Source organism: Pongo abelii, chromosome 14 (genome assembly GCF_028885655.2).
Source record: "Pongo abelii isolate AG06213 chromosome 14, NHGRI_mPonAbe1-v2.0_pri, whole genome shotgun sequence".
Classification (NCBI taxonomy): Eukaryota; Metazoa; Chordata; class Mammalia; order Primates; family Hominidae; genus Pongo; species Pongo abelii.
The window spans coordinates 101868825-101885991 of NC_071999.2; the positions used below are offsets into that span (position 1 = coordinate 101868825).

The following is a 17167-nucleotide window of genomic DNA, read 5'->3' on the forward strand; positions in this document are numbered from 1 at the left end:
TTTGCTGCCCCTTCTGCCATGATTGTAAATTTCCTGAGGCCTCCCCACTCATGCTGAACTGTGAGTCAATTAAGCCTCTTTCCGTTATAAATTACCCAGTCTCCGGTATGTCTTTATTAGCAGTGTGAGAACGAACGAATACAATTGCCCAGCCACTGTAATTTGGCAAGAAATAGGGCATAAAGATTGAGAAAGGAAGAAATAAAACTGTCATTCACAGAGGACTTGATGATACACAAATAATCTGCAAACTATCATAACTGAAATGAATTTAGCAAGGCCACTCACTAGATAACAAATTCAACATACTTTTGTAGCAACAGAGTCTCTCTATATTAGCAATAAACAAATATAAAAAACACCTAAGAAGAAATCTAATGAAAGATGTGCAACAACACTTTGCTGAAAACCACGAAAATAGTTAAAAGAAACGTAAGAAACACTTAAATGAAGAGATATACCATGTTCATGAATAGGAAGATTCAATATTGTAAAGATGTCAAGTGGCCCCCAGATTGGTCTACAGAGTCAATGAAATCTAATCAAATTCTAGCACTTTATTTCATTGAAATTGACTAGCTGATTCTAAAATGTCTTATGGAAATGCAAAGGACTTCTTCATGAGTCACCTTGTGGACAAGATTTAAGACAACCCAAGCCAGCTCTCTTTGGTCTGTGAGAAGCATACATGTATTCTTTGCCTTGACCATGTCTGTAGACAGAGGACAGTCCAAATAGCAACCCCTTCTTCCTTCTTATGAGAGCAGAGAGCCTGCTAGTCTCTTGCCATTTAGAGTTTTCAGGGATGAGTCAGATACACCAGTCAGTCTACTCTGTCCTGCAAAGAGGACACTTACAAACTTTTCCAAGTGACCTTAGAAATCTCACCTTGGAATGTAGGGGTAGCTGGTACCTGTTGGGATGTCAGGTGAAACATAAATAGTTGCATTGCAGTAGCCTGCTGTATAAATATACAGAGAACTTCTATCGTTGTACTCTGTGAAGGTATTAGAAAATATGGCTTTGTGGATTACCTTGAAAAGGGAAACAGATTCTAATCTTGGCCTTGCCACTGGGTAATCCTGTGACATTGGTCCGGTTATGTAAGAAAATGCACACTTTAAAAAGTTACCTGCAAGTTCCCAGCAGTTTTCACTGTGTCACCCATAGGAATTTTTGTGAAGATCAGATGGTAATAATGAATATAAATATTTCTTTGAAAATAATGTATAATCACTCAGGAGGCTGAGGCAGGAGGACTGCTTGAGCTCAGGAGTTGGAGATCGCAGTGAGCTATGATTGTGCCACCACACTCCAGCCTGGGCGATGGAGTGAGACTCTGTCTTTCTCCTTCTCTGTCTTGATTTTTTCTTTAAAAAAAAAAAAAGGTGCAGTAGGATATGTAAAGAATGTAGAAATATAATTTTTGTGTCTCTGAAAATTAATGCTTTTCTAAAAACAGGTTTGCTATAATAACAGGGGTTTCTTAACTATGTGACATTTCTGTTAGGAAGTTTGCATTTCGATGACTAACTCACCTTAAGAAATAGTGGTTACTTTGCACAATAATTTGCACAAGATTTTTCACTAAGGGCTATTTACTGTGTGACCACATCGTTACTAAGTCCACTATTTTTCTGGTGATTCAAGCTGTCTTCAGTGCTTCAGCATGGGAATTTAAATTCTTTTCAGTTACTGTCTTAGAAAAAGTGTGTCTTAAAGTATTTATTCTTACCTACTACCATTAGAGTGTTTGCAGAAATGTATATACTTTCTACCTATTTTATACTTTATTGTTTGTTTTCTTAGTCTCACATTTATTAGAAACATCGAGGGCTATGGTATATAATTAAAGTCATTTTAAATAACTGCTCCTTTTTTTTTTTTTTTAGCTTTCTCACTACAATACAAGACTTTTTGAGACAGCTCTTTCCCAAAATTCCCAGTAAAATGTTACTGTGTTCACCAAGAGGTGTAAATCAGTGATGCTGAAACATGGCATTTTTATTGGTGTGATTTAGTAAAGGGAGAATGTAAATCATTGCTAGTGCATTCTGAATATGAATAACAGGCCAGTGTGGTGGCTTACGACTGTAATTCTAGCACTTTGAGCACTTTCGAAGGCTGAGGCAGGAGGATTGTTTGAGGCCAGGAGTTTGAGACCAACCTGGGCAACATAGCAAGAGCTCGTCTCTACAAAAGTAAAATAAAAAAAAATTAGCCAGGCATGGCAGTGCCCACCTGTAGTCCTAGCTACTTGGGAGGCTGAGGTGGAAGGATTGCCTGAGCCCAGGAGTTTGAGGAGGCAGTGAGCTGATGGCGCCAGTGTGCTCTGGCCTGGACAACAGAGTGAAACCCTGTCTCCAAAATAAAGCGTCATTTTGTTCAATGTGATCTGGCAAGTAGCAGTGACTCTCAGATGGGATACACATCATAATTTCTTTTTTTTTTTTTTTTTTTTTTTTTGAGACGGAGTCTTGCTCTGTCACCAGGCTGGAGTGCGGTGGTGTGATCTCGGCTTACTGCAACCTCTGCCTCCCGGGTTCAAGCGATTCTGCCTTGGCCTCCCAAGCAGCCCGAGCAGCTAGGAGTATAGGCGTGCGCCACCATGCCCAGCTAATTTTTGTATTTTTAGTAGAGACGGGGTTTCACCATGTTGGCCAGGATGGTCTCGATCTCTTGACCTGGTGATCTGCTCCCCTTGGCCTCCCAAAGTGTTGGGATTACAGGTGTGAGCCACTGCACCCGGCCACACATCATGATTTCTAGGAAGACCATTTATCATTTTAGTTCATGTAGAACACATTGTTCATAACAAACTATAGAAAATAAAGTTTAAGGCTGGGCGTGGTGGCTCACGTCTGTAATCCCAGCATTTTGGGAGGCTAAGGTGGGCGGATCACCCGAGGTCAGGAGTTCGAGACCAGCCTGGCCAACATGGTGAAACCTCCTCTCTACTAAAAATACAAAAAGTTAACTGGGCATGGTGGCAGGTGCCTGTAATCCCAGCTGCTTGGGAAGCTGAGGCACGAGAATTGCTTGAACCTGGGAGGTGGAGGTTGCAGTGAGTTGAGATCATGCCATTGTACTCCAGCCTGGGCGAGAGTGAGACTCTGCCTCAAAAAAACAAAAAGAAAAACAAAAAATCCCCAGAAAATAAAGTTTAAATTTTCTATCATAGTGAAATGGGAGAGTTTTCATATCTTCTTTGCAGGGCGTGCGACAGGGTTGTGGCTTCCTTCTTCGGGGCCCCGCTGCTCAAACCCTTACTGGGAGCATGCAGATGGGCAGGTGCAAAGGCCGTGGGGAGTGCTTTTGGGCTCCGGCCCCATGGCAATGTCTAGGACTCCTGAAGCCCAAGTGGGTGTGTGTTACAGTGTGCTGCTTCAGCTACGCCATCTGCAGATGGCTTGTGTTAGTCAGCTCAATAGACCCTCTGCCTTATTGCAAGGATGGGGCCAGTGTGACAGCCTGAGTTCTTGCTCAGTGTACTGGAAGAATCAGATCGTATACATGGGCTGGAAGGTTGAATGCAAGGTTTATTGAGTGGTGGAGGTGGCTCTCAGCGAAATGGATAGGGAGCTGGAAGTGGGAGATGGAGTGGTAAGGTGGTCTTCCTCTGGAGTCCGCCCAGCAGCCAGACTCTTCTGTGGCCACTCCTGGCTGAACTCCCCTCGGCATCCATGTTGTTCTGCCGTCGCTGCTCTGCCAGTGTCTGCTGGTATGCCCTTCTTCTCCTCTAGACATCCAGCTGTTTGTGTCTGTGTCTGCTTAAGGTCCCGGATTTATATGGGCACAGTATGGGGTGTGTGGCTGGCCAGAGTGATCTCGGAAAATGCAACATTTGGGCATGAAAACAGGAGTGCCTGTTCTCACTTAGGTCTGTGGGCACAGGCCGGGGGTGCAGCCCTACCAGGGACCCCATCCTTCTCTACTCAGCACTTCCCTGCCCCCCTCCCATATCAATAGGATTATGCAGTAGGTGGTGATGGGGTGTTGTGGCCTTTTGAAACTCTTAAGAGATGTGCGTTTATCAGAAAACAACTATGGGGATAATGAATCCTGGGATCTGAAACCCTAAATTTAATAGACTTTACAGAGGGTCTTAGGTATATCTGGCACAAACAAATGTCTTAAGTGGTAGATTAAATGGTGGGCAGTGTGAAGTGATTGATTTCTTCATTTGCTTGGTAAGAAAACTAACTAGCACAACGCTTACATAGTTTTGCCGAATCCAAAAACAAAATCCATTTCTAGATTTTTATATCACTTAAACTTGTTACGGTGCTGTCATCACATTTCAGCCTCACTTCTGAAATGAGGACAAACATTACTGTTTACATTTAGACAAAAGGAAACAAAAAGTGCTTTAGCAACTTTCTGAAGGTGATATTCCAGTTCAAAAGATTCTGAGCTATGCTACTATTTTAATGTGTGGTAAGTTCAGTAAATTGTTGAATGAAGGAGTTTAGTTGGGTGAGCTGAGAGCACGAATAAAACATTTTCCGTATCTAGATGATATGGTTTGGCTGTGTCCCCACCCAAATCTCATCTTGAATTGTAGCTCCCATAATTCCCACATGTTGTTGGAGGGAACTGGTGGGAGATAATTGAATCATGGGGGTGGTTCTCCCCATACTGTTCTCACAGTAGTAAATAAGTGTCACGAGATCTGAAGATTTTATAAATTCGCTTAGCTCTCAATTCTCTGTTGTCTGCTGCCATGTAAGATGTACCTTTCGCCTTCTGCCATGATTGTGAGGCCTCCCCAGCCTTGTGGAACTGTGAGTCCATTAAACCTCTTTTTTTAAAAAAAATACCCAGTCTTGGGTATGTCTTTATCAGCAGCATGAAAACCGACTAATACACCAGTCCAGCGTGTTTTTCCTGTGCCTCTCACTACCACCATTTACAGCATCATTTGTAATTGGCTTTCTGATGTGTTTTCTCCAGATAGTAGTTGTATTCTTTTATTCTGGCTAATTTTCTCATATTGGAATTGTTTGATAGTTCTAGGATTCTGGGTGGATGTTAAATCCATCTCCCATGTTCAAGTTTATAATGAGCTAGTATAAGGATTTGAATTAGGTGGTTTAAAATGAAATATAGTATTTCCACATGTAGACTTGCAAATAATTTACATAATGAACAATATTATGTATTGGATGGATAATAGGAAAAATACTTATTTTCAAGGTTATCCAATCTTGTATTGGTAAAAACTAATCATGCATTTCTAAACCGATTCTTGTTTCACTTGCTACTTCATGCACAGTGATGTAGGAATGGACTCTAGTTCCAGGAACTGTTGGTATTTTAAGATGAAGAACCAGGGAAGGCTATTTTGATTTACCGTGCAGGTGACCCCATGCCTCTAAGAAAATTGAGACGGAGTCTCGCAGTGTCACCCAGCCTGGAGTGCAGTGGTGTGATCTCAGCTCGCTGCAGCCTCCACCTTTTGGGTTCAAATGATTCTCCTCCCTCAGCCTCTGGAGTAGCTGGGATTATAGGTGTGCACCACCATGCCTGGCTAATTTTTGTATTTTTAGTAGAGACGGTGTTTCACCATGTTGGCCAGGCTGGTCTCGAACTCCTGGCCTCAAGTGATACACCCACCTCGGCCTCCCAAAATGCTGGTATTACAGGCATGAGCCACTGTGCCTAGCCAGAAAATTGATTCTTGATTCATGTGTTAAACTATTGTCATTTGATTCTCAGTGGACAAAAAAATTCAGTTTCTCCTATTATATTCTCACAGTGCAGAATACTTCTGTGACCTCTGGTCACCAAAATGTGTGGGAATTTCTCTCCACCAAGTAATCCTACAGATTCTTCAGCAGACAGCAGCTGGATGTCCTCTAATTCTGTTCAGTTCTGACACTGTCTACCTGGAGGTAGCCTAAGATCCCACAGATTTAGAGCTCAGTGCCACGAGACCGCTCCTGACTTCAGAAGCCATTCATAAGGCCCTGGTTGTTTTACCTGTGCTTCTGACTGACTGGCTGTAAATGAGGATTCCTATGACCCCTTCCTTGGGTTCAATTAATTTGCTAGAGCAGCTCACAGAACTCAGGGAAACACTTACATTTACTGGTTTATTATGGGATATTACAAAGGATACAGATGAACAACCAAATAGATGGAAGAGATGCATAGGGCCAGGCATATGGGAAGGGGTATGGCACTTCTTTGCCCTCTCTGGGTGTACCACCCTCCAGGAGCCTCCATGTTTTTGGCTGCATGGAAGTTCTTCCAAACCCTGTCCTTTTAGGTTTTTGTGTACACATTATCACTTAGGCGTGATGTATTATATCATTGGCTATTGGTAACCAACTCAACCTTCAACAACCCGAGGCTTTATCTCTTAGGCATGATGTATTATATCATTGGCTATTGGTAACCAACTCAACCTTGAACAACCCGAGGAGGGTAGAGAGTACTCAAAGTTCCAACCTTTTCACCTGGTAGATTCCCCTGGCAACCAGCTCCCATCCTGAAACTATCTAGGGGTGCCCAGCTACCAGCCATTTCATTAGTATACAAAAAAGTAATCACTCCAGAGATCCACAGGTTGTGGGAGCTATATGTCAGGAAGCTGGAAGAAGACCAAATATATATCTTATAGTACAACAGATTCCTTATTTTTGTAGGTTTGGTGTTATAAATTGGGGTTCCAATTCCATTTCCTATCTTAAAATGCCTAAAAACTGAACAGTAAAATTAGTGAAAGTGAACACTCCAGAAATACTGTATGTAGACAATTTTTGTGTGTGATGGGATCCTTAATACAAAAGTTAAGTCATACACAGTCGTCTGTGGAGATTTTTTCTTCATGGATTGGAATGGTCAGGTTTTTCCAAATAGAAATCTAATATAGTTTACCGTATACCATGTAAATGCTGTGTAAATTGTTGTTTTACTGTACTTTTTAGGGAATAATGAAAAAAGTCTGTACATGTTCAATACAGACACAGTTTTTTTTTTTTCCTTAATATTTTCAGTCAGGGTGGTTGAATCTACAGATGTGGAACCCATGGATACAGAGGGCCAAATGTGTATAAATAATTAATAATCAGTGCTTAGTGTTAGGTGCAGTAAGGGATATGTATTATAGAATGTTATGGAATTTGAGAGAAGGAAAGGTTTTATTTTTCCATGTATAGTCAAATAAGTCATTTGAGCTGTGCTCCAAAGATTGAGTAGGATTTGGACATATGAAATTGATGGGGTTGTATACTTTAGGCCTTAAATCATCGTATTTCAGTATTATTGTTTGCTTAGTGTGAATAAGCCATGGATAATTTAAGTTTTTTTAAAAACTAATGAATATAAAAGTAATCCATATGTATTGTGAAACATTTTGGAATACATGGACTGCAGAAAGAAGAAACCCCATCTCTCTGCTTGGATAGCCACTGTTGACATGCAGTGAACTGCCTTCTGCTGTCTGGTGCGTCACTTAAATGTTAGTAATTCTTAGGTATGAAATCATTCTATGGCCAGTTCACAAACCAAACCCATAAAATTTTAATTTATTGCACCTTACAAATAAAATATAAACTGAACTGAAAAATACTGTATGTCAAGCATATTCTAAATGTAGTTACTCTGATTCCTACTCTTTCCTCAAGTTAATTACAATATTTTGTAAGAAATAGCCTATATTCAGGCCACTGATTTTGCTCTCGTGTCCTTGCCTCCTAAAGGAAATTATTTAGTAAAGAAATGTTAGTGACGCTTAGCTGGGATCATATATTTTTATTTTTAGATTTAAGAAAAAGAAGTTTTTTAAAATTGTTAAAATACCCAATTCCTTTTTTAAAAAAATACCTTTTTTTTTTCTGACTGGTTCATATTTTTACTTTTTTATTGTGGTAAAATGTATGAAAATTTACCATTTTAACCATTTGTAAGTGTACAGTTCAGTGGCATTAAGTGTGTTCACATTGTTGTGCAGTCATCACTATCCATTTCCAGAACTTTTTCATTATCCCAAACTGAAACTCTGCATCCATTAAACAATAGGGCCCTATTCCTAACCCTTTACACCAGCCCCTGGCAACCACTACTCTACCTTCTGTCTCTATTATTTGAGTATGTTAGGTACCTCATATTAGTGTAATCATACAATATTTTCCTTTTGTGTCTTGGCTTATTTCACTTAGCATAACGTTTTTAAGGTTCATCCATGTTGTAGCATACCTAGGAGTTTCATTTCTCTGTAAGGCTGAATGAATAACCTGTTGTATGTATGGTATATCCCACCTTTTGTTTATCCAGTCATCCACTGACGGACTTTGGGGTTGTTTCCGCCTCTGGACTATTGTGAATAATACTGCTATGAACATGTGTATTTGAATGCATGTTTGACCCTTGCTTTTATTTCTTTGGGGTATATACACAGGAGTAGAATTGCTGGCCCACATTTCAATTTTACATTTAATTTTTTGAGAAATCATCTTACTGTTTTCCACAGTGTCATACCATCTTACATCCCACCAACAGCGCACAAGTGCTCCAGTTTCTCCACACCTTGCAAACGTTTGTTATTTTATCTTTTTATTTTTCCTGATAGCCATCCTAATGGGTGTGAATTGGTATCTCAATGTGGTTTTTTTTTTTTTTTTGGTTTTGCTTTTTTAGTTTTTATTAGTATTTTTGTTCCCCCATGCAGATCAATGTGGTTTTGATTTGCATTTTCCTAAAGACTTGTGATGGTGAGCACCTTTTCATGTGCTCATTGGCCATTTGTATGTCTTCTTTCATGTTTGGTTGTATAGCCTAATCTCTTTTTCTGACCCACCTTCCCCTGGCATTTTCAATGCCATTAACAACTGTTCACAGCCATAATTTTGAATGATTATGGACTGTCCTGCCATATAGATTCTTCTATTGTAATGTTTTCCAAATGACAAGAACTTTAGGAGTAGAACTTTTAGGGAGTTTAATTGTATATCTTATGATGATGAACACCTGAGTAGATAAATCTTTTATTTTTAAAAGATTGATGGCTGGCTTTTGTCAAGGTAAGTTTTAGAATTCTTTATATACTTATATTTCCAAATTGCTTTTTAGAAGGATTGTTCTGCAGCAGATTTGCTTCTGATTGAATCCGCTCTTTTCTCTACTTTGCAGGTGCTAATAAGCAGAGTAAAATTAGCTCAGAAACCTAATTTATCTGTCTGCTTTCCTTAAAATGTTAACTTCTCTAGTCCCTTTCTCTAGTCTCACTCTCATTTCTGTTCTCCTCCTTTGTCCTTGTACCTTTATTTCTTCACCTCCGTTCTAGTTGGAGTTTGTGAGGGAGCAGAGATTATACATTCAATATATCAATTTAGTCAGAGGTTTATACATTTCTAAAACCCTGTACACTAATGTGCACAGTCCACATTCTTAGTATTTCACTTATGAAAATCTCCACAGAGACAAACTGAATTGCATACTTATAAAAGTTATGAGTTGAGGCTGGGTACAGTGGCTCATGCCTGTAATCCCAGCACTTTGGGAAGCTGAGGTAGGAGGATTGCTGGAGCCCAGGAGTTCAAGACCAGCTTGGGTAACATGGTTAGACTCTCTACAAAAAATGAAAAAAAAAAAAATTAGCGGGCTGTGGTGGAATACGCCTGTTGTCCCAGCTTCTCAGAAGGCTGAGGTGGCAGGATTGCTTGAGCGTGGGAGGTCAAGGCTACAGAGGGCCATGATCATGCCACTGCGCTCCAGCCTGGGTGACAGACACCTTGTTGCCACCCCCCCTCCCCCCTCCAAAAAGGTTATAAGTTGAATATAGTTAATATTCTAGACCAAGGGTTTGCGAACTTTAAAGGGCTAGACAAGTATTTTCGGCTTTGCGGCCACAGTCTTATATTTTTCTTTTGTTTTTTCTTTTTTTGGGCAACTTTTAAGAAATGTAAAAAACATTCTTAACTGAAGTCTGTGGGTTGGTTGTGGCTCGGGCTGTAGTTTGCTGACCCGTATTCTAGGTCTGTTTGCACTGATCTTGCTAGGCAACATGACTCTTTTTTGATGATGAGATTCTTTTCTTAATGTCCATCTTAGTAGAGTTGCAAATGCTGATACTGTCCAGGTGATTTTTTTTTTTTTTTAATTTTTGAATAAATGACTAAGAGGTAATATTATTTTAATTTTCAGATGGTGACCCTGATAACTATATTGCTTATTATCGGAGGGCTACTGTCTTTTTAGCTATGGGCAAATCAAAAGCTGCACTTCCTGATTTAACTAAAGTGATTCAATTGAAGATGGACTTCACTGCAGTAAGTATATCTCAACTTTATTTAAAGGGGAACTTAACAGAACTTGGGGAGAGATAATTTGTTTCATAAGGTGACGACTGGCATGCTAGACATAGCTGGAAGAGATCAAAGCTACAGTGATGTAGTGGACTGAGGAACAAGAGAAATTCAAAGTCCCTAGAATCAAAGATCTGTGTGAAAGAGAACAGCGGGTACATTAGATTTTTTTTTTTTTTTTCAGAAGTCTGGCAGTGATGTCAGCTTTGTGGTTTAGAAAGACAAATCTATGTGGAGGATGGAGTGTGAGGCAAGATGTGAGGCTGAGACATGAGTTGATGAAGAGGCTGAATTAAGAGGCTATCAGGTGACTGAAGGCAGTTGCACTTAAGGCTGTACCAGGAAGAATAAAGTGGGGATTACTTAATTGGGCTATGATTTGTGGTAACAATAAAATGCTAAATTAGCAGAGACATCCCCTGGAACCAATCCACAAGCTTCAGAGGTGGAGAAACTTGTAGCCTAGTAGGAAATCCTGATGATTGGCAGGTCACCGTCAAGGTTGTGACAGATGTGTGAACAGGGAGGGACTCATGAGGTAGAACTCAGGTGGGGCTTTCAGAGGTGGAATTGACAACCACTGACCAATTAGGTGATTTCAGAATTAATTTGATAGCCATTTATTATTTATTTCCTACTGTATTTTGAGAAGGATTTGAGATAACTGATTAGATATGGGGTGAATGATTTGAAATATTACTAATATTTTAAGATGGAATTCCCAAATCTCAAATATTTTTCAAATTTATCTTACACAGCTAAGCAAGCACAACCTTTCACAAAGGTTAAATGGCTCATTTTCTTAGTATTATGATAGTTGGAGTGGCTTTTTTATGATAGTTTAATCTTGCTTTTTATTGTGTTGATGAATTTAACAGGGTTAGGAAAATTTTATGTACTGTAAAAGTAATGTATATAGGGTTAAGTGGAATATTGATGTAGCTTCATTGGTCATCCAGAGTTGGTATTCTTGAAAGAAATGGGATTATACACATTAGAAGAAGAGGAATATCAGATGGAGGGGGAGAAACTGGTGCCTGTTAAAAGGGAAGAGGCATTGGTAAAGTCCCAACTTACGCAACTTTTATTGTAGGGCAAAAAGTATTTTTAAAAATTGAGGTATAATTTATATGCCATCAGACTTACCCTTTAAAAGTATTCAGTGGTTTTTAGTATATTCACAAGTTGTGCAGTGGTCACCACGAGCTACTTCTAGGACACTTTTATCAACCCCCAAAGAAGCCCTATACCTATTAGCAGTCACTCCCCATTGCTCCCCTAGCTCCTGGCAACCACTTGTCATAGATTTGTTTCATATAATGTAACATCGTATAATGTTTGGCCTTTTGTGTCTGACTTCTTTCCCTTAGCATAGTGTTTTCAGGGTTCATTCATGTAGCACATATCAATATGTCATTCCTTTTTATGGCTGAGTAATATTATATGGATATATTTTATTTGTATATTGATTTAGTTGATGGGAATTGGGTTATTTCCACTTTTTGGCGATCATTGTGAACATACATGTACAAGTTTTTGTGTGGAAATGTTTTCAGTTTTCTTGGGTAGAACAAAAAGTATTTTTAAGGAAGCATACTTGAAGAAAAATTATACACATTCATTGGTTCCAGGAATTATTCTTGGTGTCAAGTCAGATGTGCATTGGAAAAATAAATATTTATTAATAATTTGTTTATTTAGTTTTATTCTTCGTGTTTAAAAAAGATTTAGAAATCTGTAATATTCAAGATAATCCCCTGCCCCCTTTTTTTCTAGGCAAGATTACAGAGAGGTCACTTATTACTCAAACAAGGAAAACTTGATGAAGCAGAAGATGATTTTAAAAAAGTGGTAAGTTCAATTTGTATTTGACTCTAGGAAGATGTTATTTTGAGAGAACATATTTGACCATTTTTATATTATGACAGTTAATAGTAATTTTCTAGCTAAGAGTCAATAGTCTTAGACAGTAAATAGAGAATAGCCAGATTTATGTATTTAAGAATCACAAATCGTGAATTCCTATTTGATGGCAGACATCAAAGAATCATGTTAACAGTTGGAAGGTAAAGCGTACCCAATAGATATATAATCTTAACTCAGTTTATACAGCTTGCTTGTTCTGCTTTGTCCACCATGAGAATCTAAAGATGTCAGCTGAACTACTTTTAAAGCCCTTGTTAATCGTTATTAGGCTTTGGATCTATCCTTTTGGAGACCCTTCATTTGATTTGAGAGGAGTAATGAAACAGATTCTTTTTTTTCTCTTTTTTTTTAATTATTATTATACTTTAAGTTTTAGGGTACATGTGCACAATGTGCAGGTTTGTTACATATGTATACATGTGCCATGTTGGTGTGCGCACCCATTAACTCGTCATTTAGCATTAGGTATATCTCCTAATGCTATCCCTCCCCCCTCCCCCAACCCCACAACAGTCCCCGGAGTGTGATGTTCCCCTTCCTGTGTCCACGTGTTCTCATTGTTCAATTCCCACCTATGAGTGAAAACATGCGGTGTTTGGTTTTTTGTCCTTGTGATAGTTTGATGAGAATGATGATTTCCAATTTCATCCATGTCCCTACAAAGGACATGAACTCATCCTTTTTTATGGCTGCATAGTATTCCATGGTGTATATGTGCCACATTTTCTTAATCCAGTCTATCGTTGTTGGACATTTGGGTTGGTTCCAAGTCTTTGCTATTGTGAATAGTGCCGCAGTAAACATATGTGTGCATGTGTCTTCATAGCAGCATGATTTATAATCCTTTGGGTATATACCCAGTAATGGGATGGCTGGGTCAAATGGTATTTCTAGTTCTAGATCCCTGAGGAATCGCCACACTGACTTCCACAATGGTTGAACTAGTTTACAGTCCCACCAGCAGTGTAAAAGTGTTCCTATTTCTCCACATCCTCTCCAGCACCTGTTGTTTCCTGACTTTTTAATGATCGCCATTCTAACTGGTGTGAGATGGTATCTCATTGTGGTTTTGATTTGCATTTCTCTGATGGCCAGTGATGATGAGCATTTTTCATGTGTTTTTTGGCGGTATAAATGTCTTCTTTTGAGAAGTGTCTGTTCATATCCTTCGCCCACTTTTTGATGGAGTTGTTTGTGAAACAGATTCTTAAAAGGGAATTTTGCAGTCATCCATTATGGCTGCTTTACAAAGTGTAAAGTGCTTTGGATTTGTTAGGGAATGTTACAGATTTTTTGTCGTTGAAGTGGGTATATACTAAAAAATGATTTGGTTAGAGACACTTAGCTGGTCTTTTTATGCCCTCATTTGGCTTGTTTTAAAGACCAGCATTTTTGTTTTACATGGGTTTGCTTCTGGAATGGTCTAGAAAGGGTATATAAGCCACTGTTTATTATTTGCATTTTTTATAGTTTATGGAAATGCTTAGTTACTATGATGATAACCACTACGAACAGAAAACTAAAATTTCTAACATTATCATAACCCTTGTCACAATACTCTGTCATCTGTGGATAAATCCAAAAACATTAGATTTAATTGTATTGGATCAGAAACTGCCTTGTGGTCTCAATAAAATTGGCTGTCATTTTCTTTTTATCTGATTTCCCCTCCTACTTGGGAAGATGCTTGAGAGCAGGCTGAAGACTGGGTGGTGGGGAGGTGATAGTGCCGGAGTAACCTTTCCCTAGCCCAGGCCTTTGTTCAAAGGAAGTATTGCATAAACATTTGTCAAATGGATGAATGAATTATAAAACATGAGAATGTGTTTCTGCTTCTAGCAGATGCTTAAATCTGTTACTTAGATTTTTTTCCAGTTAAACTTTAGAGTAGTCTTTTAGAAATAATTTAGGATATAGTTTTAGCACAAATTAATCCTTATTGGGCATTGGATGTATTCTTCTGGATAACTGAGATCTTGGTACCTTGGATATGCCTTGGGTTAATGTCTTTTCTGTGATCAGTATTAAAACTTCTCAGAAACAAGGAGGTGGACTCTCACAGACCTTCTACTTTTTAGATTGCTCTTTGGCAGTCATACTTGTAATGTGTTCTTAAGACAAACTATTTTTTTAGCTCTTACTATTGTTATAGGGATTTTTCCATGAGAATGCATATCTGTATTTAATAATCTTTTAGTTTTAATTGAAATTTTTACTGAGATAATTGTAGATTTTCATGCAGTGGTAAGAAATAATACAAAGAGATTACAGGTACCATTTACCCAGTTTCCTCCAATAACAAAGTTGTTTTTGTACCTGTGAATTTATCTATAGTGTAAAACTATAGCACTATATCACAACCAGGATATTGACACTGATACAATCTATCAATCTATTCAGATTTCCTCAATTTTAGTAGTATTCATTTCTTTGTTGCATGTATTCCATATATTTTATCACATGTGTTGGTTCAGGTACCTACCACCATAGTCAAGACACTGACTTGGTATTCTGTTACCCTTTATAACCATACCAATTTCCATCCCACTCTGCTCTGACCCCCTAGTCATACTTTCTGGCATCCACTAATTTGATATTCATTTCTTAAATTTTGACATTTCAAAAATCTTACATAACTGGAATCAAATATTATACAATCTTTTAGAATTGACTCTTTTTATTCAGCGTAATTTTCTGGAGATTTATCTAGATTTTTACATATCCCACTTAGTTTGTTCCTTTTAGATGCTGATGGACATTTGGGTTGTTTCCATGTCTTGGCTATTGCGAATAAAGCTGCCGTGAACATTCTTGTACAGATATTTGTGTGAATGTGAATTTTTGTTATCCCTGGGATAAATGTCCAGGAGTGCAGTTACTGGGTTGTATGGTTATTGCATGTTTATTTTGTAAGAAAGCACCAAATGGCTTTCCAGAGTGACTGTACCATTTTATATTCCTCTGCATCCTAGCCGGCATTTGGTATTATTTTTTATTTTGGCCATTCTGATAGATGTGTTACTATATCGTGGTTTTAATTTGGATTTCCCTGATTACTAATGATGTTGAACATCGTTTCCTGTGCTTATCTGCCATCTGTGAATCCTTTTCAGTGAAATTTCTGTTCATGTTTTCTGCCCATGTTCTAATTGGCTTGTTTGCTTTTTTATTGTTGTGTTTTAAATGTCCTTTATTATTTTAGATACTTTGCTGTATATGTGGTTTGCAAATATCTTCCCTCAGTCTGTAGCTTTTCCTTTCATCCTCTTCACAGGATGTTTTGTAGAACAAAATGTCTAATTTTTAAATTAATACATAATATTTGTGCATATTTATGTATTTTTGAGGAACATGTGATGCTTTGTTATGTGCATAGACTGTGTGATGATCAAGTCAGGGTATTCAGAATATCCGTCACTGAATATTTATCATTTCTGTGTGTTGGGAACATTTCGCATTCTCTCTTCCAGCTATTTTGAAATAGACAATATATTGTTAACTACTCTACTTTGCTATTAAACATTACCTCTTATTCCTCTTTGCTGTGCGTTTGTACCCATTAACCTCTCTTCATCCCCGCCTCCCACTGACACACCCTTTCCAGTCTCTAATGTCTATCATGTCTGTCATCCTACTCTCTAACTCTATGAGATTAACATTTTTTTTTTGCACCCGCATATATGTGAGAATATGCAATGTTTGTCTTTCTGTGCCTGGCTTATATTTCACTAATAACCTCCAGTTTCCATGCATGTGGCTGCATAGGAACATGATTTTAATTCTTTTTTATGGCCAAGTAGTATCCCATTCTCATTCACTCATTCTCTCTCACTCTCTCTTCCCCCACCCTCTTCTCCCCCTCATCCTCCCCCTCCCCCTCATCCTCCCCCTCCCCCTCATCCTCCCCCTCCCCCTCATCCTCCCCCTCCCCCTCATCCTCCCCCTCCCCCTCATCCTCCCCCTCCCCCTCATCCTCCCCCTCCCCCTCCCTCTCCCTCTCCCCCTCCCTCTCCCTCTCCCCGTCCTTCTCCCTCTCCCTCTCTCCACACACACACCCATACCCCATACTTACTTTATTAATTGATCTGTAGATGGGCACATTTGGTATGATTCCATATCTTTACTATTGTGAATAGTGCTGCAATAAATATGAGGGTACAGGTATCCCTTTGATATACTGATTTTGATTTTATGGTAGTTCTATTTTTAGTTTTCTGAGAAATCTCTATACGGTTTTACATAGTGGCTATACTAATTTACATTCCTGCCAACAGTGTGTAAGAGTTCCCTTTCCTCTGCGTTCTTGCCAGCATCCATTATTTTTTGTCTTTTTATAGTAGCCATTCGAACTGGGTGAGGTGTTCTCATTATTGTTTTGATTTGCATTTCCCTGCTGATTAGTGATGTTGAACATTTTTTCATATACCGTTGGCTATTTGTATGCCTTTTGAGAAATGTCTGTTTATGTCCTTTGCCCATTTTTAAATGGGATTATTTGTTTTCTTACTGTTGACTTCAGTTCCTTGTATATTCTGTATATTAGTCGCTTGTTGGATGAATAGTTTGCATATATTTTTCTCTAGTCAACAGCTTGTCTGTCCACTCTGTTTATTATGTCTTTTGCTGTGCAGAGGCTTATTATTTTTACATTTTGAGTTGGGGTCTCCGTCATCTATGCTGGAGCACAGTGGCATGATCTTGGCTTACTGCAGCCTCAAATTCCTGGGCTCAAGTGATCCCCCTGCCTCAGCCCCCCAAGTAACTGAGACTACAAGTGTGTATCACTAGGCCTGGCTAATTTTAAAACATTTTTTGTAGAGATGGGATCTTGCTATGTTGCCCAGGCTAGTCTTAGACTCCTGGCCTCAAGTGATCCTCCCACTTTGGCTTCCCAAAGTGGTAGGTTTACAGGTGTGAGCCACCATTCCCAG

At 38.8% G+C, this 17167-nt stretch overlaps 1 protein-coding gene across 2 annotated transcripts in view; it reads left to right on the forward strand.

Annotated features, from left to right (window-relative positions):
• The window catches only part of DNAJC3 (DnaJ heat shock protein family (Hsp40) member C3), a 109457-nt gene that overhangs the window by 33702 nt on the left and 58588 nt on the right, over positions 1-17167 (forward strand). For both annotated transcript variants that reach the window (XM_024230931.3, XM_054529560.2), the window contains exons 3-4: positions 10150-10274; positions 12087-12161. In XM_024230931.3, the coding sequence (XP_024086699.1) occupies positions 10150-10274; positions 12087-12161 (200 nt within the window). The remainder of the gene's footprint in view (positions 1-10149; positions 10275-12086; positions 12162-17167) is intronic.